Here is a 27952-nt window from a genome sequence, read left to right on the forward strand (position 1 = left end):
TATGAAACCAGCACTGCCTGCTGAACTAGGACAGAACACAGACTGGAAAGATTTTTGACTCCCTATGTGGACCTCACTTAAGCCAGGGAGAAATTATTAGCAATAAACGCCTCCAGAAAAATTAGAGCCTTATGAAACCAACACCGCCTAACAAACACGGTTAGCACACAGGTTGGACGGACTTCTAACCTCTGCTATTGAGGCAACACTTAATAGCAAAAAAAAAAGAACTTTCCTCATGATAGCTCCCGAAATAACATTTATTAATACAGGTACATGACAATGACTATATGGGTTACTTAGTTGGTGATAACATTTAGCTGCAGGATTGTACAAAATACCCCAAAAGACACTGGCACAACACACATTTCACAGGACACCCCAGCAGTATACCACTCCCATGACAAACTTAACTAACAGAGGATTAGTAAACAGAAACACAACAGTTCAACACCACATGTAAACACACCCAGTAACCCAAAAGAAAAGCAACAGGAAAAAAAATATAGCCGCTTCCCATGAACACGTATACACCCAGTGAGCTGTAACAAATTTTAATTAGTAAGGCATAGAAAGATAAAGTAGTAACTTGGTTGCTTACCCCTGCAATGTCGATGGAAGGGGGGAGAAAGCGTAGTTCATGGGTTGCCCTTCCAGAGGTGGAAGTTTTCTCCCCAAGTTGCAGTTAAACTGCACTTCTTTTTACACTTTTTTTTTCTTCAGGTGGTTTCACGTGTCTATAGTCTATTTTCTGGGAGTGATACAGATGCCTGAGGGGGGTGGGCTCCTTGAGCCTGCTGGGTGCCACAGGGTACAGCAAAGAAAGGCTATGCTAATTTGATAACATTCCATTCTTTGGTAACACCACATCAGCATCCCTCCGGGGGCTGAGGCATTTCCCTCAGCTCATTAAGGGCCACCACCCCACAGGGGTACCCCAGGAGTTCACCTGTGAGAAACCCTTGGAGCCATGCTGGACATGGAGCTGCCACCTCCATACCCCATACCTAGGGTCCTGCAGAGCTCTGTCCCCACCCCACCTACTACTCCACCTCTCCATAAAATACCTCTGATGTCTTGGGCCAGAAACATGTAGATGACACACAGGCCTTTATTTGCAGTATGTGAAATATAGATAGAAATTTCCCATCATATCTAACGCAAAGATAAAATCAACACCTGAAAGCAAATTCACCTCATTAAAACTGAACTTAGACCAGATGCAGGTGGTGAAAGGAATCCATCCAAACCTACTAATTGTGCAATATCCCATCTGCTGTTGCTAAAAACTTCTGCCCTTCCACATCTCCAACCTCCGCTCCCACTGATGAAGCGTTTCACAGCTTTTGGGTTCTTCTGCTCTTCCAAGCAGGATTTGTTAAAAAAAATGGCAGAATGAAACATGCACAGATATAGCTGTTAATTCCCCTTTGAGTGACTGCGGGGGTTAAAAACACCAAAGCAGGTGTTCTGCTGCCACCATGTGGTCATGAATAGACCTAGATAGAGTTTTAAAAGAAAATGTGCTTCTTCAGAATGTATCTATTCACTAAGCCTATAATTTTGATCTCCTTTTACTTTCCTTTACTCATCTTCAGCTGGGGGTACTTGTACCAAATTCGTCAGAAGCCCAGAGTCCCAGCCTGCCTGGTAGATCTGCCCTGCAACCAGGTGGGATCCAGAGATGTCATGGTTAATCACAGACTTGGGCCTCAGCAGTGTGATAAAGTTATTTTCCAAAAGTCTTCTGAATAAGAAAATCAGCCTTTCACTCAATTCAGGACACATGGAGAAAATGTTCCTGAAAGAGGAGTGGGATCCTTTCCCTACTCTAAAACCTTTAGAGTACCTGGCCCAACTTGTGGAAAGTGAGTATGACATCACAATTACTGTAGTGCCTTCTCTCATCAAAAAGTACTGAAGAAAAGAGAGAAAACACTGCCTTTATGCAACTGTAATTTGAAAAGAAAAAATTCTTCCTCTCTGGAAAACATACTCCTCTAGATGGTCTGCATCAGTTTTATAAGGTAATACAGCCCTGCATATCACAGCAGCAGCAGAGCCATTTGCCACTACATTCTTTCACATCTCATCAGCAATAAGTTTTCATAGGGTTTTTTTATTTTTATTTTAGAGATGCCTTTTTTTTCCCCAATAGACCTAAAAAAATACCCCAATGACTCATTAGCTTTTCTCAAAATACATGCATTTATGAAACTCCATGCAGCTTTGTCTACTGTGAAATGCAGCTCAAAACTTGAAAAACAAATCATGAAGAACTGCTTTAAAAATTCAATAGCAAGCCAAGCTTCTCAGATGGGCAAATGTGTATAAAATTCTATTTCTTGTTTTGTTGACTGCAAGCAAGGTTGTGATAATCAATTAAAAAAAGTCTCTGCAAACAAATGAGGAAAAGTTGAAAGTGGTTTTACATTTTGGTGACAAACATTTCCAACAGTTCTCTTAGGAGTAATTTCTAGTTTTTTTAATGCAGAATGATTTTGTCTGTGATGTAGCCATACCTTTGTGCAGGGATGTAAAACCCATCATCACTGGGGCCTAGAAGTGAAAAAAGGCTTTAATTTCAAAACAGAGAACAGGTATTAGGATGATTCAGTTGCATGCCATAAAGTAGGTTATAACTAAAACATTTATTGTTTCCATGAATATCATGATAATGTCATGACCCCATGGTGGATTTAGTAGTAGATTAAAGGTAGTTTCTCGGGCTTTCATTGTTATGTAGCATTAGTCCTTGTTTGTTATCAGTGAAGTGCAATATGGATTGATACATGGACCATACTGTTTAGAGTGAAAATGGGCTGATTCCCAGTATAATATCAGCCTTACCATGTGCTTCTCACTTTGTCCCTCAAGGGAATTCACCAACCAGAAGTACAGTCATGTATCACTCTTTCTCCAATCTGCCTGAGAGACAGATTTTTGAAGCAACAATACTCAAAAACTTTAGGATCCGTAAGATAGGCAAGTCATCTGGCTTGGGAGGGGTTAATTGTGGAGTTCACACTGATCTTCTCATTCGACAAGGAAAGCTGCATTCAACATTAGCATTTGGGATGACTGTTTTCAGCTGTCATTGCTATTACTTGACCCAAGTTCAAGAAAAAGATGGCCACAATAGCAGCCTGTGTTCCAGAGAACCAATTTTAGTAATTGAAATTACTGTAATGAATTTTTGGTAACTCAAATTACTGTCATTTATTGTACTCTAAAATACTTCTATTTACATGTCAGTGCTTTATTGTGATGGTTTTGACCTCAGTGAAGAACTCATAGGAATCCTTTGCTCCCTCCCTTCCTATGCCTGAGGCTTTCATCCCACCAAATGGCAAGTTCAGATCTCTCATGAGCCAGCAGTTGGTCCACACCAGTCCAGACTGTAGCCTGCGTGCCACTCTGTGAACGCGTCCCACGTTGCTGGACCACACAGTGGCTGCTAAGCCGTATTTCACACCATTGGCTCTTTTGATCACTTCTTCTTCTGTATCAAATGCTACCACACATGTCACAGGACCAAAGATCTCTTCTTGCATGCAACAAGATTCATCCTTGACTTCAGCAATAACTGTGGGCAACATGAAATAGCCTTTCTGGTTGCCAGGTGGGAGAGCCAAAGAATCCACTCCCTCTCCGCACAGGACTGTGGCTCCTTCAGCCTGGGCTTTCTTCACATAGTTCCTTACCTGGAGAAGCAGCAGGAAAATATCACTGCTAAAGGACACCAAATACCAAGTGTCCATATATCAGCAGGAGCCCTAGAGTATCTCCAACCAGAACATACTGCCCTTTTACAACAGAGGGCAGCATTCCCTAGCTTTTGTTCTTATGTTTCTTTAAATATAAAGCTCTGTATTACTTGCTGAAAAAACAATTGTTTTCTTTTTCCTAACACTTACTAGCCTAGCAGGCAACACTGCTGGTCCTTCTGGCTAAGCATTGTCAAAAGGGTAGGGCCCCTGGTGAAAATGGAAGTGCACCCAGAGCTTTCCTCCCTTCTTCTAAGAGCCTGGGCAGTTTGACATGTATTCCATACCACAGCTCATTCCTTTATTCCAAGGGATCAGTAATATTTTGGTGCCTCACAGGCAGGCTTATTAAATGTTTACATGCCACTTGGATGATGAAGTCATGAATGCTACAGAAAATCTCATCAATAAATAAAGATGTTTCCATGGCTGCTGCTACCATATGCTTGCTACCTTGAACACACAGGACACACTGTCCTCTGCTTCTGCTGTTCTGCAACTGATGCATGGTTACTGTCCATATAGAAAGCCCAGGGAGATACCACAGGGCTTCTTTCTCTTTTTCTTCTTCTAGGCATCTTGGTAGGTTACACTTTGAAGTCCTCTTTGGTGCCACAGACAGAGGACCTCTAGCAGTGGTTGTTTCTACCACTCTACTTCAGAACAGGAGAACCTGGAGAACCTGGTGAGGTACCAGAAAGCATGACAAAGGTCTGGCTTTCTCTCACTCTGTGGTTTTAATTGCTTATGCTGGTTGTGTCAGACAGTTTTGGGATATGAGCATCTGCTTTTCCTGAACACTCTTGGACATCATAATATTCATTTCATATAAGTCACTAAAGCAGACTACGTCATCTGTGTGCCACCTCAGCTGCTCTCCACACAAAGGCAATTCCAAATTACTGCAAGCAGTTCCAGGAAACTGTGTTTGGTACTCCCCAAAATTTGCTGGAGTGATACAAAACTAAGACTTCTACCTTATCTACTAACTTATTAGGCAAATAAGTGATCTTAGCAAATGCACTATTAAAATCCATAAAATGTTGCTGAGCTCCAAGATTGGCTGGTATAAATTCAGGATTTAGAAACCATTATTTCATTCAAACAGGAAGAAATACGTTTTTGTGATTTTAAATTATTTTCCCCAGAAAGTTGATTTCTCCACAGCAATTGCATAATCCCAGGCCATAAGCAACAGAAACCTCATAAAGAAGATACCTTACAACAGCTTTGAGTCATCATCCCTCAGAGCTAATCTTAGAGAGGACATGATCCTTTCCATACATCTCTGAAATCACCTTGTGTAGCCCTCTAAAAGGTGAGATGAAATCACAAGCTCCATGTAACATCACCTTTTCTAGATGTTCTTTACTTATCAGTGCTCCCACGTCAACTGTAGGATCTGAGGGATTCCCAGTCTTCCACTTCTTGGCCTCCGCTACAAACCTCTTCAAAAAGTCAGCGTATATGCCCCTCTGAACAAAGATCCTAGAGGTACAGAGACAGATCTCACCCTACCGAAAAGACAGAAACAAACAAGAAATCAGCAATATTGGTTCATATTACATTGTATTATTGACTCGTACTAGGAGTCATATACCAGAACAAGACTTGTGTCTGTGCACCCTCACAAGTGCCAACTACATTACAAATTTTTTTTCCAGATAACAAAGGAAAAGGGAAGGAAAACACAAACAGTATCAGGACCATGTAGTCACTTCTGTAAGTAAATTTCATTTGTCATTAATTACATGTTTTCAATATTTTTCATAGAAAATGTGATTTCCAATGCTGAATGATCTTTGTTCTTTATTTTCTGATAAGCCCTTTCTGATACCAAGCTATTTTTCTGAACATTTGCCTGATACAGTTTCCTGGCTTTGGTGATCCCTCCTCAGAGTGGTGATGTGGAAAGAACAATGTTTTTAACATTTTGGGGGAAGTCTCCTAATTTAATTCCAATAAATCAGCAAACTCCCCACTTGCTGATGGAGAGCACAAAAGAGCTCTTCATTATTTCATTCCTTGCTTGTGGAATAATGAACCCTTCTTCTTATTTTTCTACTTAAGATTTTCTCACAACACAATCTTGAAACAGCCCTTGACAATTTAAGATTCGGATCCAAAGGTAAATGCGCATGCGCACAAACTCTTGGGCGCACACGCCCCTCCTGCTGCAAACAGGGTTTATATGCTATAGAGGTGGGAGGAACCTGGTTGGCAAAGCTGGACCTCACGGTGGTGGGGATACACTGGCTCAAATCGGCATCATTGAAGATGATGGCAGGGTTTTTGCCTCCCAGCTCCAGGGAAAGCCGCTTGCAGTAGGGAGCACTTTTCTCGGTGATCCGCTGGGCCGTCAGCGTGCTGCCCGTGAAGGAGATCAGAGGCACATCGGGGTGGCAGACGAGGGCTTCTCCTGCCTTGGCACCCGTTCCGAACACTACATTCACCACCCCATGAGGTACCCCTTAGGGAAAGAAAGGTACACAATCATTGTACCCTTCCTGTTGCTCAGAAGGTTTCACTTCACTTCACTGTGTTTTGCCCCTGAAGTTACAAAAATACCTGTAACTCTAGGGTGTCAAATACTGACCCTTAGCTTAAGTATAAACTGAAATGCATGATGTTAAACAGCTCTGGAGGTTGTGAGTTAAATATAAACCCAATTCTACTAACCAGTCAAGCTTGTCTGATATGTATTAATCAGAGATCCAGTTTTCAGTTGTTCAGGGAACAGACAATTGTCCTCCCAGTTTTAATGAACTGTGCACCAAATACAGCCATGACACCAATATCAAGAGCTGATTCTCACTCTTATGCTATCATGGCTCCTCTGCTGGCACCACCGACTTAGGACATCCTTAAGTGAAGTGCAGGAGGGCAAAGGAGGCACACAAAAACTTTTCATTAGAAGACAGTGGAAAAAAATGGGCAATAGCTGGGGCTGGGGAGATGGGATAGTATGAGGACAGAGAGAGCTTTTTTTCCTTCAGTGCAACATTCAGCTACAGCAGTCTTTCCCAAAGCCTTTGAGCACCTTCTGATTTCTGCAACAACAAAAAGCAAATGGTGCACTCCATTCCCCCTCCTTAGCATGCTAAAGGACTTACCTGCTTTCTCCAAGAGCTTGCACATCATCCAAGCTGTGACGGATGTCATCTCACTTGGCTTCGCAACCACAGTATTTCCACATGCAATGGCAGGAGCTATTTTCCAGGTCAACAAATATAGTGGCAAATTCCAAGGACTGATTAAACCAGCTACAAAGCAAAACCACAAAAACAGAATTTCAGTCTGTTCGGATACAAAATTAATTTTCTGACCTCAAGCAGTTATTTACCAATTCAGATTTATGATGGGAATTTGGCTATGAGTCTCATTTCCAGACAATTTTATGATAAATCCGCAGCACTTCTCACAGGCAGATAGCTTTTAAAAAAACTGTGCAAATAATTCTCAAAGTGATCAGCTGAACTCCCTGAATCAAAGTTTTGCTGCTGCTTCAGGGCAGAATCTTATATTCACTGAAGTCTTCCAGTGTTTCCTAGGAATATGAATGCAAGGTTAGCCATAACAATCATTTACATCAACTGGTCTGTGGTAATATTTTGTGTTAGCAAACAGCAAGTGAAGGTAATTATAGGATGGTTTGGGTTGTGAGGGTCCTTTAAGATGATCTAGTTCCAACCACCTTGCCATAGGCAGGGACACTTTTCACTAAACCAGGTTGCTCAAAGTCCCATCCAACCTGGCCTTGAACACTTCCAGGGATGGGGCATTGACCACTTCTCTGGGTTACCTGTTCCAGTGACTCACCACTCTCACAGTAAAGAACTTTTTCCTACTATCTAATCTAAAACTACCCTTCTTTAATTTTAAGCCATTCCCCTTGTTCTATTACTACATGTCCTTGTAAAAAGTCCCTCTTCAACTCTCTTGGAGGTCTCCCAAGAGCTTTCTCTTCACCAGGCTGAATATATTAGCTCAGATTAACCTTGCTTTCTCTTGCTCTTTAAAGTTTTTTTTAGTTATTTTTAGTTCTCAAAAGTACTAAGAAAGTATGTATAACATATAGTACACATTTTCCAGACAAATTTTAGTCTAACTCATGAGTGCCAAAATTTACCACTGTACAAAACTTTTCTTCCCAAAAATTGCTCAATTACCAGAATTATTTTCATTACTTCTCATAAAAGTCACAGGATTTCTTGCTGTTTGATGAAACAGATACAGTGAGGGACTTTTCCTTATGAGAGTAATTTTACCAGAAGTAGTCATGTTCTCCCTTGCTCAAGAAAATTTTTCAATGGGTCCTCTATTAGCCAATTTTATATTTTAAACAATTCAAGTGTTATACTACATGTTTTTTATATATATAATATGTAACTTAATAATGAAATCATCACAAGACCATTACTTTGTTAGCTCAGCACAGACACTTTATTTCTGAAGCACCAGCAGCATCTAGTGGCTGAGTTCAGTGATTCCCCAACTAGAACTGGTTTATCCACCCATGTGCACTCAGGTCACTGCACTCGGGTCACAGACTCATTGCACAATATTACTGCTTTCCCAAAGGTGAGGAAGATCCTGCTCTCCCTGCAGGAGCAGCAGCTTAATGCTGTGCATGCCTCGCTGATCCACAGCATAATACTTACCTACACAGTCACACACGTACAAAACACAAGAGAGATTTAGAGGGTGAGAGCTAGCAGGTTTGACTTTTTAAGGCATGCAATAATTTTTTTTGCCATTAAGTAGCATAACTGATTTTTGCTGATGCTTTAGCAGACAAGCCATGTTTGGCACATGACTTAGAGACAATGAATGCTTTTGAAAAAATCCTTTCTTTGCTGAGCCACTACTGAAGAAGACATTTTGCCAAGCTTTTTAGCATGTCAGGATCATCATACCAACTCCCAGAGGTGCCCTCAAAGTGTAATGCACACAGCCCATGGTTGCCATCTCGGTGCACTCTGTGACGTGATGAAGGATGGAGGAGGCAAAGAATCGGAAGTTGTACGCAGCCCGAGGGATGTCCACTGTTCTGGCAAATGTAATAGTTTTTCCTGAAACACAAACAAGCATATTGCTTTTATAGACAGAAGCAGTGCTTTATACTCTGCTCTGGAAGTTGATTTGCATGTTTTTTGGGAAATGTCTTTTGTCCTGTACCCAAGTAATCCCTAGCACAGTGTAAACTTAGTCAATGACAACAGCCGCCCTTTAGTCATGCATTTCAAATATCTAACACAATTGAAGTCAAAGTTAGCAATTCTTAAAAGCAAGAATACCCCAGGAATGCAAAATCCAAAACTTCTTCAAAGTTCATGCACATTAACTCCAGTTTGCTCAAATAGTTCACACCATATCAAAAATTTCATCCACATCTTCCCTTTCAGTAATTAGCAAGACACACCATATTTGAGATCAACAGTTCCAATTTTTACCCTGATCCTTTGACTCTGCTTGTGCAAATGCTTCCAGGTCATGTTCAATCAGGTCTGCTAATTTGTTCAGGATCTGAGATCTTTCCAATGGACTTTTTGATGACCAAACTGGGAAGGCATCTTTGGCAGCTTTGACAGCAGCTTCCACCTGAAAAAGTAAAAGAGGGATGGTGAACATTTATGAAAGGCGTAAGAAAACATCAAACACTCAGCAGAAAAATTCACATTTCAGAGACTAATAATCCAGACAACACTGCTGGGAAGATGACATTTCCTTAGAGCTTCTCCACTGCCATCAAGACACTATCCCATAACTCAAGAAATGTTACCAAAATAGAGTATCGAGAAAAGAAACTTCCTCAGGAACTTTTGCATTTCTCCACATTCCAGCAACTTGCAGGCAACCCTCCACACCTGGAGGGAATGTTAGATGGTCAACATGCACCAGCAAGTGCAACTGGCCAAACCAAAGCAGAATCCTGTTTCTCATGGATAAAAAAGCAGATGCAGTTTCCGTCTAAACATCCACAACCCTTGCAATACAAGACTTCAGCTATACCAGGCAATGATGAAAGTAAGGGGCTGTGGAAGCAAGTGACTATATGCCCTGCCAGCCCTTGATTTCCTCTCCCCTTTTCACCATTTGGTTCAAGCAAGTACTAAGAATATATGTAGGGAACAGACACTCTGAGAAAAAATGTATCCTACCTGATTAGAGCTAGAAACTCATTAATGCCCTCATAGGAAAAAAAGTTCTTTTCTAAACTCTTGGGGTTTAGTCAGTTCTCTCATCAGACACCTACTGAAGCCTACAGATAAAAAAGACCACTATATGCATATACATATATATGTATATATGTATGTGTGTATATATATGTGTGCGTGTAGATAGATAGATAGATAGATAGATAGATAGATAGATAGATAGGCATACCAGCCTTATCAGCATTTTGCTTGAGAGGTACATGACTGATACATGATCTTTTAGCCTGATGTTCCTTCTGAACACTGGCAGATTGCCAGTACTTTTCTGAAGCATCCTAAGCTTGAAAGGATTCAAATTCAGCAGGAAGCTTTCTCTCCCATCAATCACTTCCTCTGGACCCTTAAATGGAAGTTACCTGCATCTGTTGATTCATAATTAGTTCCTTCTTCATGTTTACCAGTCTCAGACTAAGTAAAGATGGTCATCAATATCCTTCCATATTTTAATTAACTGCCCTATTTCCCAATTTTTCTTCCTGTGTATCACTTCTTCATTGTTCCTGATGTCTAATCAAGGAATTTAGTCAAAGCTGTCTTAGCTTGTTTCTTAAAACTTTTGCTTGTAAAATTTCTTCAGATTCTGGAAATTTGCCAAAATCAGTAACTAGGAGGATGCTGATGTTATATTAATCAGACCATTATGACCTCTCCAAACATTGCCACATTGCTGGTTACCATGCAGTCACCAAAGGCTCCTTTCCACCAATTCCACAAAACTGAGTTCCAAATTTATACCTTCATATTGTGATGGGTGTTATAACAACCATAAAAAAATAATTTACAGACACTCTAATTATGTTTTACTAATGAGGGCACAGAAGTTCAAGCAGGCAACAAATCAACCTACCCCTTCTCCTCCCCCATCCCTTGTACATGAGAATTTATGGTTCCTGTAAAAACAAGGACCAGAGTTTGAGAGCCAGAACAATACCAGTATGGAGACCAAGGTGGGAAATAAACCAATATGCACAAAGTCACATGGATCACTGGCCAAGCCTGGAAACCTAGAGTCTACTTTTTCGACTGTCGTTTAACACCCTACTGTTCAAGTGCTTATGGTAGGAGGCTGTCAGTCACTGAACAGCTGAAGCAGGACCAAAGCAGGCCTGGGAAAGGGGAACTGCAGCTTCCTGAGTGAGTCTGGTGCAGACACCATGCTACCACCCTGAAAAGGTTAACCCTCTGTGAAACTGATACCACCTTCACTAATTAGCTGCTTCTTCCACCCTGCCATCTTGTGGTGCTGCTGCTGCTCCTCTGTCCTGTTCCACCAGGTGCTGTCCACAGAAGAGATAACTATCTGCATCTTTAACCCTTCAGTGGGTTTAGAAGAAGAACAAAAATGTTGCTTTTTCACAGAGAGCAGAAAACTAGCAAAGGAAGGAATTAAGAGGCAGTAGATTCATCTAAAAAAGCAAGAGTTAAAAAAGGAGAGAGATTGGTACAGATGTAAGAGAGCACACAAAACTTAAACAGTTGACTAGCAAAATGCAGCAAAGAAAGTCAAGTCACAAAGAAAATGCGTAGGAATTCAACTATGAACTCATGTGTCTGAAACACTTCCTTCTGCTTTCCTCTTCTGCACAATACTGACACAGAGAAACACCACACAATCTAGACCCATTGTAAAAGATTAATATCAGAATACCCCAAAGTGAACTGCCCTCAGCATATGATGTTTGCTTTTGCAGGGGATCATAGAATCATAGAATCGATTGGGTTGGAAAAGACCTCCAAGATCATCGAGTCCAACCCTTGGTCCAACTCTAGGCCATTTACTAGATCATGGCACTCAGCGCCACGTCCAATCTGCGTTTAAAAATCTCTAGGGATGGTGAATCCACCACCTCTCTGGGCAGCCCATTCCAATGCCTGATTACTCTCTCTGTAAAGAATTTTTTTCTGATATCCAACTTCAACTTCCCCTGGCAGAGCTTAAGCCCGTGCCCCCTTGTCCTATTGCTGAGTGCCTGGGAGAAGAGACCAGCCCCCACCTGGCTAGAACTTCCCTTCAGGTAGTTCTAGACAGTGATGAGGTCACCTCTGAGCCTCCTCTTCTCCAGGCTAAACAACCCCAGCTCCCTCAGCCTCTCCTCATAGGGCTTGTGCTCCAGTCCCTTCACCACCCTTGTTGCTCTTCTCTGGACTCGCTCCAGCACCTCAATATCCTTTCTGAACTGAGGGGTCCAGAACTGAACACAGTACTCAAGGTGTGGCCTCACTAACACAGAGTACAGGGGAAGGATCACTTCCCTGGTCCTGCTGGCCACGCTATTTTTGATATAGGACAGAATCCCATTGGCCTTCTTGGCCACCTGGGCACACTGTTGGCTCATGTTGAGCTTCCTGTCAATTAGTACTCCAAGGTCCCTTTCTGCCTGGCTGCTCTCCAGCCACTCTGTGCCCAGCCTATAGCGCTGCAGGGGGTTGTTGTGGCCAAAGTGCAGGACCCGGCACTTGGCCTTATTGAACTTTGGAATCCCATTGGAATCAGCCCATCTCTCAAGTCTATCAGATCCCTCTGCAGAGCCCTCCTGCCTTCCAGCAGGTCGACACTCCCTCCCAACTTGGTGTCATCAGCAAATTTGCTGATGATGGACTCAATCCCCTCATCTAAATCATCAATAAAGATGTTAAACAGGACTGGACCCAACACAGACCCCTGGGGAACACCACTGGTAACCGGCCGCCAGCTGGATGCAGCTCCATTCACCAGCACTCTCTGGGCCCGACCCTCCAGCCAGCTCTTAATCCAGGAGAGGGTACACTTGTCCAGGCCATGGGCTACCAGCTTTTTCAGGAGTATATTATGGGAGACAGTGTCAAAGGCCTTGCTGAAGTCCAGATAGACCACATCCACAGCCTTCCCCTCATCCACCAGGTGGGTCACCTGATCGTAAAAAGAGATCAGGTTGGTCAGACAGGACCTGCCCCTCCTAAACCCATGCTGGCTGGGTCTAATCCCTTGTCCACCCTGAAGGTGCTGGATGATGCACATGAGGAAGGATCTTTAAAGAGAGGATTTTTTAAAGTAGATATTTGCCAGCACTGATTGGTTCTCACCAGCCTGTCCTTTGGAGATACAGGGCACCTGCTTAGCTTGTTGTGGTACTGCTATTTAGAATTTAAGACTTCTAGCCAGGGAACAAAACAACACTTGAAAAATATATATTCCATGTTTTTGGCAGAAAGAGGCTGAAATGGCTACTGCAGTTGACCTGGTGTTAAACTCCAGGGTCAGCAACAGATTTGTTGTATCCTTCCATTTCACCTCATCTCTCACTAAAATTAACCAAAAAAATAGCCAAACGGGCATTGAGCCTTTCTAGAAACCAATATCCTAAGTTCTTTGTTGAACTTAGGTCTAGATGCTTATTTTGGTATCTCTAGATAACCTCGAGTAGCATATGATTGCATTTTCTTCAGCACATTGTCAGTCATCAGTGACTGCCACCTCTGCAGAGCCCAGCCTTCTTGTGTAGTTGTCTAAAAGCAGGACTAAAGACCTGCCAAATTTACACGTCTTTAAACTGGGTTCCCATTGCTACACACAACCACTAACTCAAAAATCTGAAAGAGAAAAGTCATTGCTCTTAGTATATTTGAATTTTATCTCCAGCAGCCTACTTTTTTAGGCTGTTCTAGGATTCTCAATTCTCTATGGTTTTAATGATTTTGCAAATGAATAGACAGGAAGATTTGCACCTGCACATCTAAGAGAAGTCTTTTCAGGCATACTTAGGGTTGGAATGAACTTACATAGGTTTAACAAACTCAACCTGTTACTCTTTAACCCTTGGACATCAGTATCTAGCAAATATTTACGCAGTTGAAATTACAGTGCAAAGGTTTCTGCTGAGAGAAGCAAAGGGAAAAGATGCCAATATGGCTGAAATACAAGTGAAGGGAACAGCTACACACAGCAGTAGTTTGTTTTAAAAAACATTTTGAAAATACTGTCCACTACTACTTGTCAATATTTTCCAAGTCCTTTGTGTTATCCAAGCTTGTCCAGCAGCTTCCCTCTTCAGTAAATCTGAAACACTATTTTGGACACAGACTTGGAGGTCCCTTATAAAATAGCATCAATGAAATTGCAGCTCCCCTGATGAATGTCATTACCCTTCCACACCTGTACACATAACAAGGTAGCAGGAAACATTCATCCCACACAGCATCAGGAAACCTCATTGATGCAGAGGACAGGGTATGTTATAAAGAAACTCACTCATCACAGCCACTTCATCACCTCTACTGAATATCCAACTGCTAAAACAAAGCCAGAGAGGTCTGGAAGCTTTTTACCATCTTCAGAGAAGAGACAGCAAGCCACAAGCCTTTTAAATGAAAACCGCAAATCAACAAGACACCAAGGGAGAACACATTTAGTTACATATGGTGACTCTAAGTATATTTACAAAAAAGATCAATAAACCCTTTTCTCACTTACAGATTGTTTATACTTACAGCCAGTCTGAGTGTTATTGTTAAATTTGTTAAACACACGATATCTCCCATGTGAGCTGACAAAGCCCCATGGAAGTTACTGAAGCTTTGTAGAGTCACACCAGCTTAGGATCCGGACTGTAACTTTCTAGCAGCAAAATGTAAGAAAATAACAGCACTTACTGCTGCAGCAGTGGATTACTCAGCACTACTACAACAATCAAGAACTTACTCATTTAAGCATTGAAGTCTTCCTAATTTTTCTGTTCTCTCACAGTCAGTCTCACTCAAAAGATTACTGTTATGTGCACTTAACATTTTTCACTTCTTTGTACATCTGGATAGTACTCACCTCTTCTTTGCCACTGTCTGGCACCTTGCAATAGACATCTCCGGTGGACGGATTATAGGAGTCTATGTAGGAGGGACAAGGAACAAATCTGCCACCTATGAAGTTTTCCAGCACTAAGAGAGCCTTTGACTGAGCCATCATTAGCTGCTTGCTTCATCTGTGATTGTTTTTCCCATGAGGTATCAATTTAGATTAGTATGTCAGTTTGTATTTGCACAGCAAGTCCGAACTCCTCCCCCTCTCTCTCCCTCTTCGCTGCACCACTTGCTTACAAGTGGGAACAAACCCTGGTGGCAACAGCAGGGAAGGGGGAAAAATTACAATTCCTGTGACACTTGGTTCTTTTCTAGGAGTTAAAGCAAGGAGGCAAGAACAGCGTAGTTACTGGAAAACAACTCTTCTCTCTCTTTAGGAAATAAAGTATCAAAAAAAAAAAAGAGAGAAAAAGGATGATTTGACAGAGAAATTTCTCCCTGTACCAGTTTTTCAAGCTACAGGTTGAAGATATTTTGCAACAACTAAACAAAATAATTCAACACTCAAACATCTAGCCAGGAACCTGCTCCTTAGTATCAGCAGATAGAAAGACAAGACACTTAGAATAGCACGTTTGCAGCTCATGCTTACTCTTTGTCATCATTTTCTTTGTATCCTCGCATTAAGAAACTCTCCTCTTTTCCACCAATACCCCCAAACATCAAACAATACAAACAGCTGAGTAATCCCTCAATTCAAATGCTTGAGAAGCACAATACTACCTGGTACACTCTGTTGTATGTTGTCAGAAATTCATTTTTTTGTTTTTGAAAAAAAGCAAGACACTACACTGACTTTCACGCTTTCCAGTGGAAGCTACCTTGCTATCACATATAATTAGGTTTTTCATTAATTTCCCAAGAATCCAAACTGCCTGGGAAGAGCTGTGTAAAAGACATTTTTCTCTGAGAGAGATTGCTTAGCATTATCAAATTGCTCTAACACTGCAGGTCACATCCTTGCACTCCAGAGAAATTCAGAACACTACACCCAGAGAGCAGTATGTCGTCACGAGGAGATTGTGAATATCTCAATCAGCAGTCTAGAAAGGTTTTGCACTCTAGACCACTGCTAAGCCACCAAATTTCTTGTGGATCAATATGCAAGCATATTTTGATTGAATAAAGATGATATGTTTCTATTGCACAACAGATCATTTAAGCTTCAATGAACTGGCACCTCTGGGCAGAGTTCAAATCTATGCTGAAAGATAGTGCAGGCATGTTGAAACTGGATTAAGTAATACGTCTCCTTCTCCCAAGCTACAAACTGGGAAAGCATGCAGTAGCTTTTGTGCCATCACAGAATAGTGAGCCTCAAAATTTAATGCAATCCTGTGTGAGAAGTGTTATCAGAGGTCCACCCTGTATCACACTTCCTTGTCCACAAACAGTAAGGAATTTATGCAAGTCTTGAAACTGAAGACACATTCTTGTGACTGTAGCAGCCCCCTGACTTAATAGCAACCTAAACATTCTCAAGGTTTGAAGACAAGTTCAAGTAGGATATGTTCAATGTAGGAGCTAGGCAGTATCAATCTCTGGAATCCAACAAGGGCACTGAAACACTCACTATTGGCATGGTGAAACTGGTAAGAATTTAAGTGTAATTTCTGGACTATAAAAAAGACTTAACAAACAGTGGTAATTCATAAGCTTCAGTTTTGGCAATAAAAGTTTTCAGGTAATTGAGATTCATAAGATTTTACAGAAGTCATTTCCACATAAAGCATTGCAGATACTTCTACAAATATTCATGCAGTCAAGGGTACAATTAATATACATGATCAACTGCTGAACTGGGGCTAGAGCATGTAAGCGCAAACAAGTTATCTACCAAAAAAACCACATGGAAAGAGTAGATATGGACCGTACATGACTTTGAACAAAATAACAGTCACAGGCTTTTTGCTTTCTTCACTACCCCAGACACAGCTTTACTTCAGCTAACCCCAGTAACCGATGCACTGGAGCAAGTATTGTAGTTCCTGGCCCCCATCTACTAACTATGGGCACAGTTGAGTTGTCTCCACTCTGAAATCATGTACAGGTCCTGAAATACCTAAGGTCCTTTCACACTTCCTATTGAAAAATAGATGTCCAAGTGGTAGTCAAATGTGTCTGTCCTGAGTTTATGCTGGAGGTGGCAGAAGGACCCCCCTTTCAGTTGGGAGGATTCATCTGCCCCATTACTGAAAAGCAGAAAGGAGTTACAGGCATAAGTAAGTACAACAACTGGGTTTAGCAGACATCACAAGATTAAACTGTCAGTTCTCGTTCAAAAGAGTACAAAATCTGAATGAAAGAGATGTGTATGTGCAATAGCTGCACTGAGTAACCTGAGAAAATCTGAAATTACTTCCTCAGAAAGAAAAGTTGGATGCCAGTTTTGTATTTTAACTCGTAAGCTTACTTTGAAACTTCTCAGTTGTGGACAGTAAAGAACCATTGAACACAGTTTAGAAGTGTTTAAGCAATAAAAGATAAAGGAGACAAAAATGCTTAGACAGACTTATTTTATTATTCTTACTCTTAAGAATATTATTATTCTTAAAAAATAAAATTAGCTGAAGTTGGCACAGCTTCCACTACACAGCAAAAAAAGACAATTTCTTTTTTTTTTTAAATAAATTTTGGGACAGGGAAAACAATCCCAGGATACTACTTTCTTCCCTGAATATGCATTCAACTCAAACCTAAAAATATATTAGACCAATAAAGTTACTTTACTGAATTAATGTGCAGAGAAAAAGCCATCAAAGAAAATATGTAAACAATTTATGTTTGGAAATAAGGAGTTTGTTTCATGATAATTCATCATCTTTTTCTCCAATTCAACTTTCTAAGATTTTTCCATCTACTTCCCTAAGGTCTAAATTCCACATGAGATTCTTCAGATTGAGAAGCAACACTTGCGGTTCCTTGTCAGTTGGCATCTTGGTCTGCAGTGGTAGAGATCGAGGAAGGGATCCCCAGATGTCTCACACAATTTAGCTTTAGTCATCTTCTCCCCAGTTAATTGCACTTGTTCCTTCACTGAAATAATTGAGTTTTTAGACAGAAGTTTGGATATCTGATTGTGTTTTGGTTGGATGGTGGAAATTCTGTCACCACTGTCATTCTTTAATCTAAAAATATAAGCAAATGGAAACAACCTTGTGGTGAAACATTAAGTAATGAATGTAAAACAATCACAGTAGTTTTCAACATGATGTAGTTAGTTGGAAAAAATAATTCCTTTTGCTCTGAAATTCTCTAGAACAAGATCACACGTACTTAAAGAGCAATTCCCAAATAACAATCAGTGAGGTTACTTAGTCCCAATACTACAAACATTGGTCATCATAGATCTAAACAGAACACCACTCATATCAAGTTAAATGTAATGAAAAACAGGTGCAAGATTAAAGACCTAATTCTGGATCCTATTTAAGACCAGATAGATTGTTAAGAGTACTAGAGGTCCATAAGGTCAGAGCCTGTGACAGACCTAGTACATCATTCTCATATGGAAAAACCGGAAATTTTCATGCTCTAATTCCAAGTTTTCACAATAAATGACTCCGCTTTAAGTCTCGGTACCAAAACTTAGTTACTGTGACTAAAGTGTACTTCTTCACACCCAGAATTAGAACTTAAATCCTAATCCAAAAATCACAGCAAGATTTTAAAAGGACAGATAGAGGGATGTTCATACTTTTGGCTTGTAGTAGATGGCAAAACATTTATGTTTAGCCCCATAGCTTTTGCCTTCTGTCACTCACACAGGATCAGAAAATGTTTATAGCATTAATAAGAACCAAATGTATTATATATGTATGGCTCAGCTTCGCAAACAAAGATTTGGGAAAGGCTCTCCCCACGTGGGTGTGTTCTTTGAGCCTGCACAGTGGATTTTTTAGGTGAGGCACAGCGTGCACAGAACTGGCCCCACCATTTAACTCCTGAGGTTCATCTGCCACGGCCGAGCGAGCTTGGACAGTGACAGTGAAGTTCTCAGGACTAGAACCTACAGCCCCCGGTATTGCCAGGAAGTCTTCCATTCAAGTACTGACTGGGGCTGAGCCTGCTTAGTTTCCGACATCTGATGGGATCAGGTATCAGGGTGGCATTTAACTGCCTAGAATTAAATGTAGAACTGTCTTTAGCAGAAAAAGACCTTGGATCCAACCTAGACACAGTAAAAATGGTCAACACTTCTTATTTACAAACTATTTCCAGTGTATTTATACAGGCAGATTTCATAAAAACTGATATATGTTAAAATAGTAAAGGGTTATTTTAAATTCTAAATAAATAAACACAATTTTTACTGATAATAAATTGAACAGAACCATGGCAAGTTTTCCTCACATCTTGCTGATGCACTGTCCTTTCTAGCAGAAAAAAATCACTTTTCAGGCTAGAGGGTGTAAGACAGGTCTTAACCATAGCATCGTTCCTTTTCAGTATAGAAAGTCTGTTACAAAAAAGCCATACCTCTGTAACAACTCCTGCAGCAATAGTGGAACCACTGTAGCGTAACATAAACCTCCCCAGCTCTTTGAAATCTTTGTACAACTCTAGAGCAACAGGTCTTTGAGTTTGTAGTTCTATTAGAGCATTCTGTCCTTTAGCTAAGAACCTGAAGATAAACAAGGAGAAAATTCTATTAGAAATATATGCATGTATATATGAAGAAAGGAACACTGAATAAATGAAAAAAAATATGTTAAAAGGCCAAAAATATAATTATCAAGCTTGATTTCAAATATAACTCAAACCATGAGACTGAACACTCATTTACCTGGAGTTTACATTTCAAAAAGACATCTGAGTTTTCTTCAGAAACTTCTAGAGAAGGGCACTCACCATGACATTTAGCAAATTGTTTTGAAGCTAATTATTTCAGTAATCTGTTTTTTCATGCGAAGTAGAAATCTAGTCTTGTTTCAAAACCCTCAACTAAAGAGCCAATTCATTGCTCTGTAGAAGTCTTCAAAAGTTTCAGATATGCAATTTCTGGAAAAGGATTATTCTGATAACAGTGTATGTATCAAATAGCATTTTTAGTCAAATGCAGCTTTAAGTAACTGAGGGATGTTACTGTAGTTGTATCGGAAGACTCCCTAAATTTCTTTTACCTTGACCCTCTGTCTAGTCAAGTGTATTTTAGACAGTAAACCATCTCCAGAAAGAGATCCCAAACTCTAACAGGACAAGAAGAAATACTGTAATAAAAAAATATAAAGGAAAAATATCCTATAAGTGCAGGGCTGCTGATCAAGGATTCATTCCCAGTTGTGCAAGGGACCTTAGGCAAATCACTGTACTTCTCAGGTGCTCCACATTTATCAAGTGGCCAGGAGGCTTTGCACTTTGTAAAGCACACTGAAATCCAAACATGAAACCAACTACAACAATGAAAGCATATTCTTATAAGCATACTATTGATTCATGATAGAAACTGCTTGATATACTGCATATTAAAAGTCAACCCATTTCTTGAGTAATTATTAACTATTCAAAACACTTACTTAGGTTTTTTCTTTGTCACTTCACCAGTGCTTTTGTGCAGGACACTCAACAGTCTTGTAATAGTAGCAGGTTCACTTACTGTTTGATAGTGTAAAAGCACCTAGAAATATATTTTTTAGTTATTAAACATTCTACGATAATCGGCAATTCTAGGTGTTAATACTTGAAAACATCAGCTTATTTTAAGATTGATTTTTTTCAACAAATGCTTATAAAACTTCTCTCGCAGAGTGTCTGCCTCACATTCAGTTAATTGTTTCTAGTTTCTAAACTTTGTGATCTCTACAGATGTGAAACAAAGGCCATGTTTTATGTTATCATAAATATATTTTTCATTCTTAAGTGTTTTGCTTTTGCCATCTCAGTGCAGTGTGAACTGATACTTTATTTATTGTAAAAGATATCTTACATCTAAGCACATCACTATAATTCTACAATTTGTGAGCTTCTAAAAGTGAGAGCTTCTAAAGGACAGCCTAGCAGTGGCAAAACTCATGTTGTCTGAAATGGCTCAGCTAAGTATTAAAAGCCAGTAAGAATATGCATGAACAGACACAGTAGCCCCTTATATCTACTTCAAATTACAGAAGAGTCTGTTTCCTCTGGAGAGACAGAACCACTTCTGGATTCTAAATGTGTCTCGTATTCAGGGGGTCAAATATGAAGAGGAAAAGCCCTGAACAACCTGTAATGAACACAGGAGCTTTCACAGAAACTTACAGGAAATCCTTTAGTGATTGGAACCTCAATATTGAAGATGAGAACCCGAGCTCTGAAGCGAGTGCAAACTTTAATGGGTTCCTTTGGATCACAAAATACACAGCCCACACTACAAGAGAGAACAAAAAACCTCAAATATATGTCTTGACATACAAACGTTAATCACTGCACTGGAAAAAAAATTATTTAAGACAAGCAAAGGCAAGGCACTACTACTTTAAATATAACCAGGGCAGTGAGGGGGTGGGTGCACGGATACCCAGGAACACTGTATTAAAGCCTATAACAAAATTAATTCCTCGACAATGTCTAACTTATTTTGTGTGTATGCATGAAGAGGTCTGTCTAGTTCAGTGAACAATTACGTCCATTGCTAATCAGTTTCTAAAAATGTCACTGTTTCCTGTGAGTAGATATTTTTAAGAATTAGACTTTCATTCAGAGATTCAGTGTTTCAGATCAATAGCATAAAATACCACAGGGTGCTGAAAATTGCAGTGCTGCTGCCTGTAACTCAACTATTTTCTGGATAAAGGAATATCATGATCAGGACTCAAAACCTGAGCTCTCAGCAGCATTCATTTCCAAAAAATTCTACACAGAGTCACAAGAAAGCTGCTGCTTATCATAAGTTGATAAAAAGACTTGACAGATCTCTTTCAAAGGGGCTAGTTTTAGTCATCTAAAATGAAAGAAAAATTAATCCCACACAGGAAAACACAACTTCAGAGAACAAACAGCATGATTAAATATATACAATAGATGTCATCAAATTTCATCAATATCAAGAGGACTTAAAAATGCACAACTTTTCTTGACAAATCTAACATTTCTCCAAAAGATAAAGGACATCAAGGTAACAAATTGACTCAAGCCTTCATTCAACATATAGAACAAGATGTTTTCTCCTCCCTTTGACCACAGAAATTCACACCCCATTATGAAATGGCAACACAGAAAAGTCTCTACTTTTCCCTTAAAAACAGGGCATATATTTGAAAAACTATCAATCTAAGGAAGCTTTCAAACAGTACCTTGAAAGTTTGCTGTCTGAAGTCCAACTGGAGTACAAAAAGCTGAACCAATTATTGATCCAATTTTCTGGCATGAACAACAACTGGCACTTACCTAAAAGCTTGAGGCTAACCCTTAACATGAAACCTATAGACTGGAATAGACACAAAGAGATTTGCTGTGTCTCATTATCAGATCACATCCCTGGAAAAGGGTCAGCAAAACATTTAGGAAAACAAATTTTAAAAGCACCTTAATGTGTTGAATAAACACTTTCCATCAATTCCACTTGTCCAGGTTTACTTACTGGTACAAAATGGCAACTGTTTGGATGTCTTTTGTTACAAAAATTTATTATTTGGTAAGTTCTTCCAAAACCTTTTGTTTTATTTAGCAACATGGGTTTAATTAATTTAGCAATTAAAATGTCCAAGGACCAGTCTAAAGGAAAAAGGCTTTGAAGGTTGGTTACCAGTGTCAGCACTGGGGCAAAATCTGCAAACTAACAGTATTCTTCTGAGGCTGCCGTTGCACATGTAGCAGATGTTTCCAACGTTTGTACATGCAAGCCAGGTGATATGCATCATTTTGGTTTTAAATATCCTGGTAGCCACATCATTCTTCAAGTAAACTGCAGATAGTCAAGCGTAATAGTTATATAGCTTTTCATTAAAAACAAACCGTTACTTAGACTGAAACCCAGTTTTGCTCACTTGATTTTGATGATATCCATGCCGGTCAAAGTGAGACTAACGTGATCTCCTGCTGCAGCCCAATCAACTGGTTCATCGTGCAGTGTGATTCCTGGAAATGAGTAAGAACAGAACCTCACAGTGAAGTACCTAGGTTCTGAGCTACAAACAAACAGCTCTGTTTGGGCCCTTCGTCCTTCATCAACCATTACTCATCAATTTTCAGAATGAATGGGTTGATAGTAAAAGCTTTTTAACTGAGAAGACTGAGGAAGCTTTTTTCCTCTCAGTGAGGATTCACTATTCTCTGTCACCCCACCCTGCACCATAACATGGCCTTATTTAAGCCAGAGGAGCAAACCTGGTGCTTGCTACCAGCACAGATGACGCAATCCTGAAAATGCTGTAGTACTAATATCTCCGTATCTGCCCCACCCATCCTTTGAGGCACATGCACACCCTAGACCGCATCTTTCGTATACTTTAATGGTACTATGTCAACTTTCATTTACCTTACATAGGTTTGCTGACTCTTTCATGAAAAAGCATAACCGAAGCCTTTTGTTCACAGCACTGTTATCTATTAGAAAGCATCTTTAAAAATAATTTTTTTTTCTCATTTTGATGTATTTTAATTTCTTTAAAAGACAGTCTGGCTGCTGGGTGAGGATCAGACTAATTAGCTCTGATACAAAATTCTGAGGTTTCTGGCAGGCATCAAGAAATAAAGAAAAAACCTAGTTTTTAGAAGTACTGCATGTCTTTATAGGATCCAGTTTTATTTTGCTGCAGATAGTATCTATTGATTTACAAATCTGTTCCCTAAACCACTTGGCAAAAACATGTCAGAAAGCATCATTCAACTATAAGCAAGCTAAGTACCATTTTTTAGGCAGTGTTGATAATTATTTCATATATGAGTGAAATTTAACCTCTTCAAATGAAGAACTTGAATCCTAACATGAACACTACCTTTAGTAAACATTGTATGATAAATTATTTCTTCTTGACATTAAATGTAAATAATAAATGTTTAATTAACCAATATCCCCAACCTTCACTTGCATTTCAGTCATGAGAGTTAGTGCAAAAGCAAAACCATAGAATCATACCACTGGAGATATTCAGACACAATACATCTTTTTCCATGCTACTTCCCCGACCCACAAAACAGAGGAGTGCTATAGTGGTCTGATACCCATATTCCTCCACATTATTGTAACATTTCTCTGCCTGAGAACAATGTGCATATAACCATATAAGCTGGCACACTGAAGAGCTTCCCAAATTAGCATTGAACAAAGTGGTTTTGGAACCGAACAGGACAGTCAAACCAGGACCTTGCTGAATTCAGATTAATACTTAGATAAAGAAACCTATTCACTTATTTTGAGGACACAATTTTTTTATTAATGTAGGAAAATCCTAATTTTATCTTCCTGTTTGCATATCAAGCAAAAACAACTATGCAGCACAAAGACAGCAAGCTTAATCAGGAAATAGATAAGCATTTAATGTCTAGTTATTTGTCTTTTCAGAAAACAAATGTATTGAAATTTAAATCTAATTTTCCTCTCTTTTCTAATTGCTCAGAACAATTATATCCTGAAAGTTTGATATTATGAAAGGATCAGTGACAAATCTTAGGAATATTAAACAGAAAAGACTACTTAATTCTCAAGCTTTTTCACATCCATCAATTTCTAAAGGTTGTTCAACATCCTCACACTTCCTAACAGCAGTAATACTCTACAGTAAAGCTAATACTAAAGATTCTTGTACTGTCTATTTTTATAGACACTGCTGGAACTCATGTTTTTTACAGGCTCTTCATAAGGCAATGCCAAAATTTACAAGGCTATTACATTTGAATTATCTGCTAAGGTAAAAAAAAGCATGCAAGATTTCACATACTCTTCATAGACATATTTATACAGACACAGTCACATCTAAAGAAATTCGTTTTATGCTTTCACAATTTGTTTGACAGTTAGTATCAGTTTGACAGTCTGTTACCATTTCAGTAACTGTTTCTAGCCCAGTATTGACCTGAAAGTAAACATGCTTCTGAAGACTGTACCTTTTGCAGTGCAAGTTTCATTGGGAGGCATTGCCAGAAGTCGTTCTCCAACTTGAATATAGCCTGCTTCTATTTTACCAGTCACACAAAATCCTGACCCTTGGTCTGTAACAAACACAGCAACAATGTCAAAAAACTTCATAATTTGGTCAATTTCCCACCACAAGTTAGTCCTTCAGCAATGCAGTGAAGATTTTCTTTTCCTCCCCTAGTAGAGCATTCAGTACTTGCAAGTTAGCAGCCAGCTGCGCATCATAATGAAAATGAAACATTAAATTCAAAACCTCCAGGTCTTGCATTTTTCAGAACTAAGGAAGAAATATCCTTCTTTAAAGAAATGTAGGTACATGAAGAAATATTTTTTAGGGTTTTTTCAGTATTAGATTGAGACCCTTAATTTCTAGCAATATTATTTAATTCAGCACTTTCTCACTATAAATACAGATAAAAAGCATACGACAGACACCTCTAAATTCTCATGCACACAGGTGCAAATTCCTATGCCATTTATTTTTTAGCTGAGTCAGAATCCTACATGCTCTGTCTGCATATCACTTTTACTCCTGGAAATGTCAAAGATTGATTCAGTCCTATTTAATATGAGAAACTATTATTACTGGGGATGACTTAAGTACTTCTGAATAAAAGATCTGTAAAGGTTTTCTTCTTAAATGTCCTAACACTCTGTTCATCATTTGAATGATATGCCAGTTATTTTCCATAGATGTGCTACATATGCACATTTATGCACATACACCTTAAGAAATGCCTCATCATCTTAGTATGTGTTTGCAGGTGTGTTTGAAAAGAATCCTCTAAACTGACTGTACAATGACACTTTCAGTATCCATACAAACAGCAAATACACCTTTTGCTGAACATCAGAATTCAGGGATAAGCAAGCATCTCAGTATTTTGTGTCTCACACAGGATTAAAAGCCGAATTTAAAGCTGAATTGAAAAGAGCAACTTGACCTCAAAGCTTGAGGTCATTTACTATGAACTTCCTTTTTTGTGTTAATCACTGATATTGATGAATGCTTCCACCTATCCAGCTGGAAAAATATTACCTGCATGCTAATTTTCCTCTATTCATTCCAGCAAATGAGATGAACACAGTCAATTAACAGATAACACCGGATGTCAAACAAACAGAAAACTGGCAAAGCAGATACTTGCTAGGAAAGGAGTACTCAAGTCATGGTGCAAATACCACCTCAATATGGTACACTAAAGAACCTGAAGCTGCCTTTGCAGGCACTCGCAGGCAACTAGAAACATGAACTGGTTGTTCCAGGTTCTTGACCACTGCCAAGCACACGCAAGAATCATTTATCTTTTGTTCACATCGTCACAAGCTCTGGCTGGCAAACCAATGTAGTCTTTGAAGCTTCACCCTCTCCCATGCCAACTGCTTCCTGCAAAGCGTCAAGTTTCTTCAGTTCCCCATGAAATATAAAGAAAGGGGTTTTCCAAACTATGTAAGAGTATGCTCAGCAACTCTCACTTTTTACAAACCTCTATGGACAGCTTGTTCTGAGCATGCACAGGAAATGGAATGAAGCTGAGAACAACTGTTGCTTCATGTACTTGTATCTGCAGCTACATTCTCTGGTGACATCCAAGTTAATTAAGTTTTGAGATAATGTGGTAAAAAAAAATAGCCTAAAAACCACCTAAAATGCCACATTTAGTAATAAACCTTGTACACATAAATTAAGACTCTTTCAAAGCCATTGTTTTTTTACATACTTCAGCAAAACAGATCCAGTCAAAATTGCTCACTTTGTGAAACTTAAGCTCAACAAAAAATTATTACTGCAAAAGAAAAGTCGTGATAATAATTTTAATGACTTCATTCAATAATCCTAACACACTTTCCCACAGATCACAAAATTAAAAAAGAAAAAATATAGTGATGGCATAGATGATAAAACCAGTAGTAACACACTAAATTCCCATGCAACTGTTCAATAGTTAACATTATGGCTTCAGTACCTTCAATCAGCTAACTAAGGACATGTACAATTCCTAGTGTTTTCTCAAAGGCAGATATGAAAATTGCACAAACCTCGTATCTCCAATTACAATCAGTATGTTGATCTGGTTTTTTTGCACTTTCCCTAAAAACACCTTATATATAAAGCAAAATGCCTTAAAATATGAAGTTCAATAATATTTGATTATATATATTTACAATATTTCAAATCATGCTGTCATTTATTTTTCAACATTTCTTGAGGGACCTACCGCGTGTTTTATATGTAGTGTGTCTAAAAACCTTACTTCTTGTAAATTACCAGTAAATGTAAATGACTAAATGAAAAAAACCAAACAAAAACAAACAAAAAACCCCAAACAAACAAACAAAAAAACCAAATTTACCATGAAAATCCTACAAGCTCAAGGCAATCTATTTTCTACAGACAATCAAAATAAGAACATATTATAGTTACTTGCTGTCCCTATCTCTATTAAAGCCAAGGAACATCTAACCTTTTATTAAACCTTGGCTGTCTGTAACAGTCTCACCTCTACCACTATTTTCTTCTACCTCACCTGCCCAAATTTTCATATCAAAATTTCAGGAATGTATCGTTGTTTACAGCTGTGACAACAAACATGAAAGGTACAAGACAAATTTGTTTAAAATCCAGGACTGGAAGGTAAAAGAGCGCAAAGGCACACTCATAAAAATCTGAGAAAATGATTCATGCCGGCAGAATCAGTTTGGGAAAAAGAATGTGCCACATTCTATCTCACCATGAACTCATTATACAGACAATTAACTGGCCATGCAGATTATCTTCTTCAATTTCTTTTCCAGTGTGTTTCACTTTCAGCAGTACTATTTAAAATTCAATAAGGAATAACACTTGAAAACTTACTATTCTGTTCCAAGACTACTGACACACAAAATTCCTAGTTAAGTCTTATTTTGACAGCATTTTTCAACACTTGTGTTAAATACTGGTGAAATGATAGTGTAAATATTATAGAAACAACCAACCTTTAAAAACATCAGCAACACACAACCTAAATGGTTTATCCACTGATCTCTGTGGTGGCTTGAAAGAATCTGCAAATAAATTGATAAGATCTTTTAGAATT

General features: G+C 39.2%; 2 protein-coding genes across 3 annotated transcripts in view; both read right to left on the reverse strand.

Annotated features, from left to right (window-relative positions):
- Nucleotides 1–246: 246 nt before the first annotated feature.
- Nucleotides 247–15031, reverse strand: ALDH8A1 (aldehyde dehydrogenase 8 family member A1). The gene is made up of 7 exons (XM_071549122.1): nucleotides 14784–15031; nucleotides 9221–9368; nucleotides 8684–8839; nucleotides 6881–7030; nucleotides 5981–6237; nucleotides 5120–5281; nucleotides 247–3704 (listed from the first exon to the last, which is right to left on the reverse strand). The coding sequence occupies exons 1-7, from the start codon at nucleotides 14922–14924 to the stop codon at nucleotides 3252–3254; spliced, it is 1467 nt and encodes a 488-aa protein (XP_071405223.1). The 5' UTR covers nucleotides 14925–15031; the 3' UTR covers nucleotides 247–3251.
- A 2286-nt stretch (nucleotides 15032–17317) lies between these two features.
- HBS1L (HBS1 like translational GTPase) overlaps nucleotides 17318–27952 on the reverse strand; it is a 60610-nt gene continuing 49975 nt past the window's right edge. For both annotated transcript variants that reach the window (XM_071549124.1, XM_071549123.1), the window contains exons 12-18: nucleotides 27852–27920; nucleotides 24842–24946; nucleotides 22783–22873; nucleotides 21056–21164; nucleotides 20335–20435; nucleotides 19298–19442; nucleotides 17318–17946 (exon numbers count right to left, since the gene is read on the reverse strand). In XM_071549124.1, the coding sequence (XP_071405225.1) occupies nucleotides 17935–17946; nucleotides 19298–19442; nucleotides 20335–20435; nucleotides 21056–21164; nucleotides 22783–22873; nucleotides 24842–24946; nucleotides 27852–27920 (632 nt within the window). In that variant the 3' untranslated portion in view covers nucleotides 17318–17934. The remainder of the gene's footprint in view (nucleotides 17947–19297; nucleotides 19443–20334; nucleotides 20436–21055; nucleotides 21165–22782; nucleotides 22874–24841; nucleotides 24947–27851; nucleotides 27921–27952) is intronic.

Source organism: Pithys albifrons, chromosome 2 (genome assembly GCF_047495875.1).
Source record: "Pithys albifrons albifrons isolate INPA30051 chromosome 2, PitAlb_v1, whole genome shotgun sequence".
NCBI lineage: Eukaryota > Metazoa > Chordata > Aves > Passeriformes > Thamnophilidae > Pithys > Pithys albifrons.

What these genes read in the sequence shown, in the direction of transcription:
- ALDH8A1 (XM_071549122.1), bottom strand. Translation starts at nt 14,924, where the DNA reads ATGATGGCTCAGTCAAAGGCTCTCTTAGTGCTGGAAAACTTCATAGGT. An exon ending in CAAGCTCTTGGAGAAAGCAG is followed by an intron (nt 6,238 to 6,880) that starts GTAAGTCCTTTA and finishes TCTTTCCCTAAG; the next exon opens with GGGTACCTCATGGGGTGGTG. An exon ending in GTAAAGAACATCTAGAAAAG is followed by an intron (nt 3,705 to 5,119) that starts GTGATGTTACAT and finishes CTGCTTCTCCAG; the next exon opens with GTAAGGAACTATGTGAAGAA.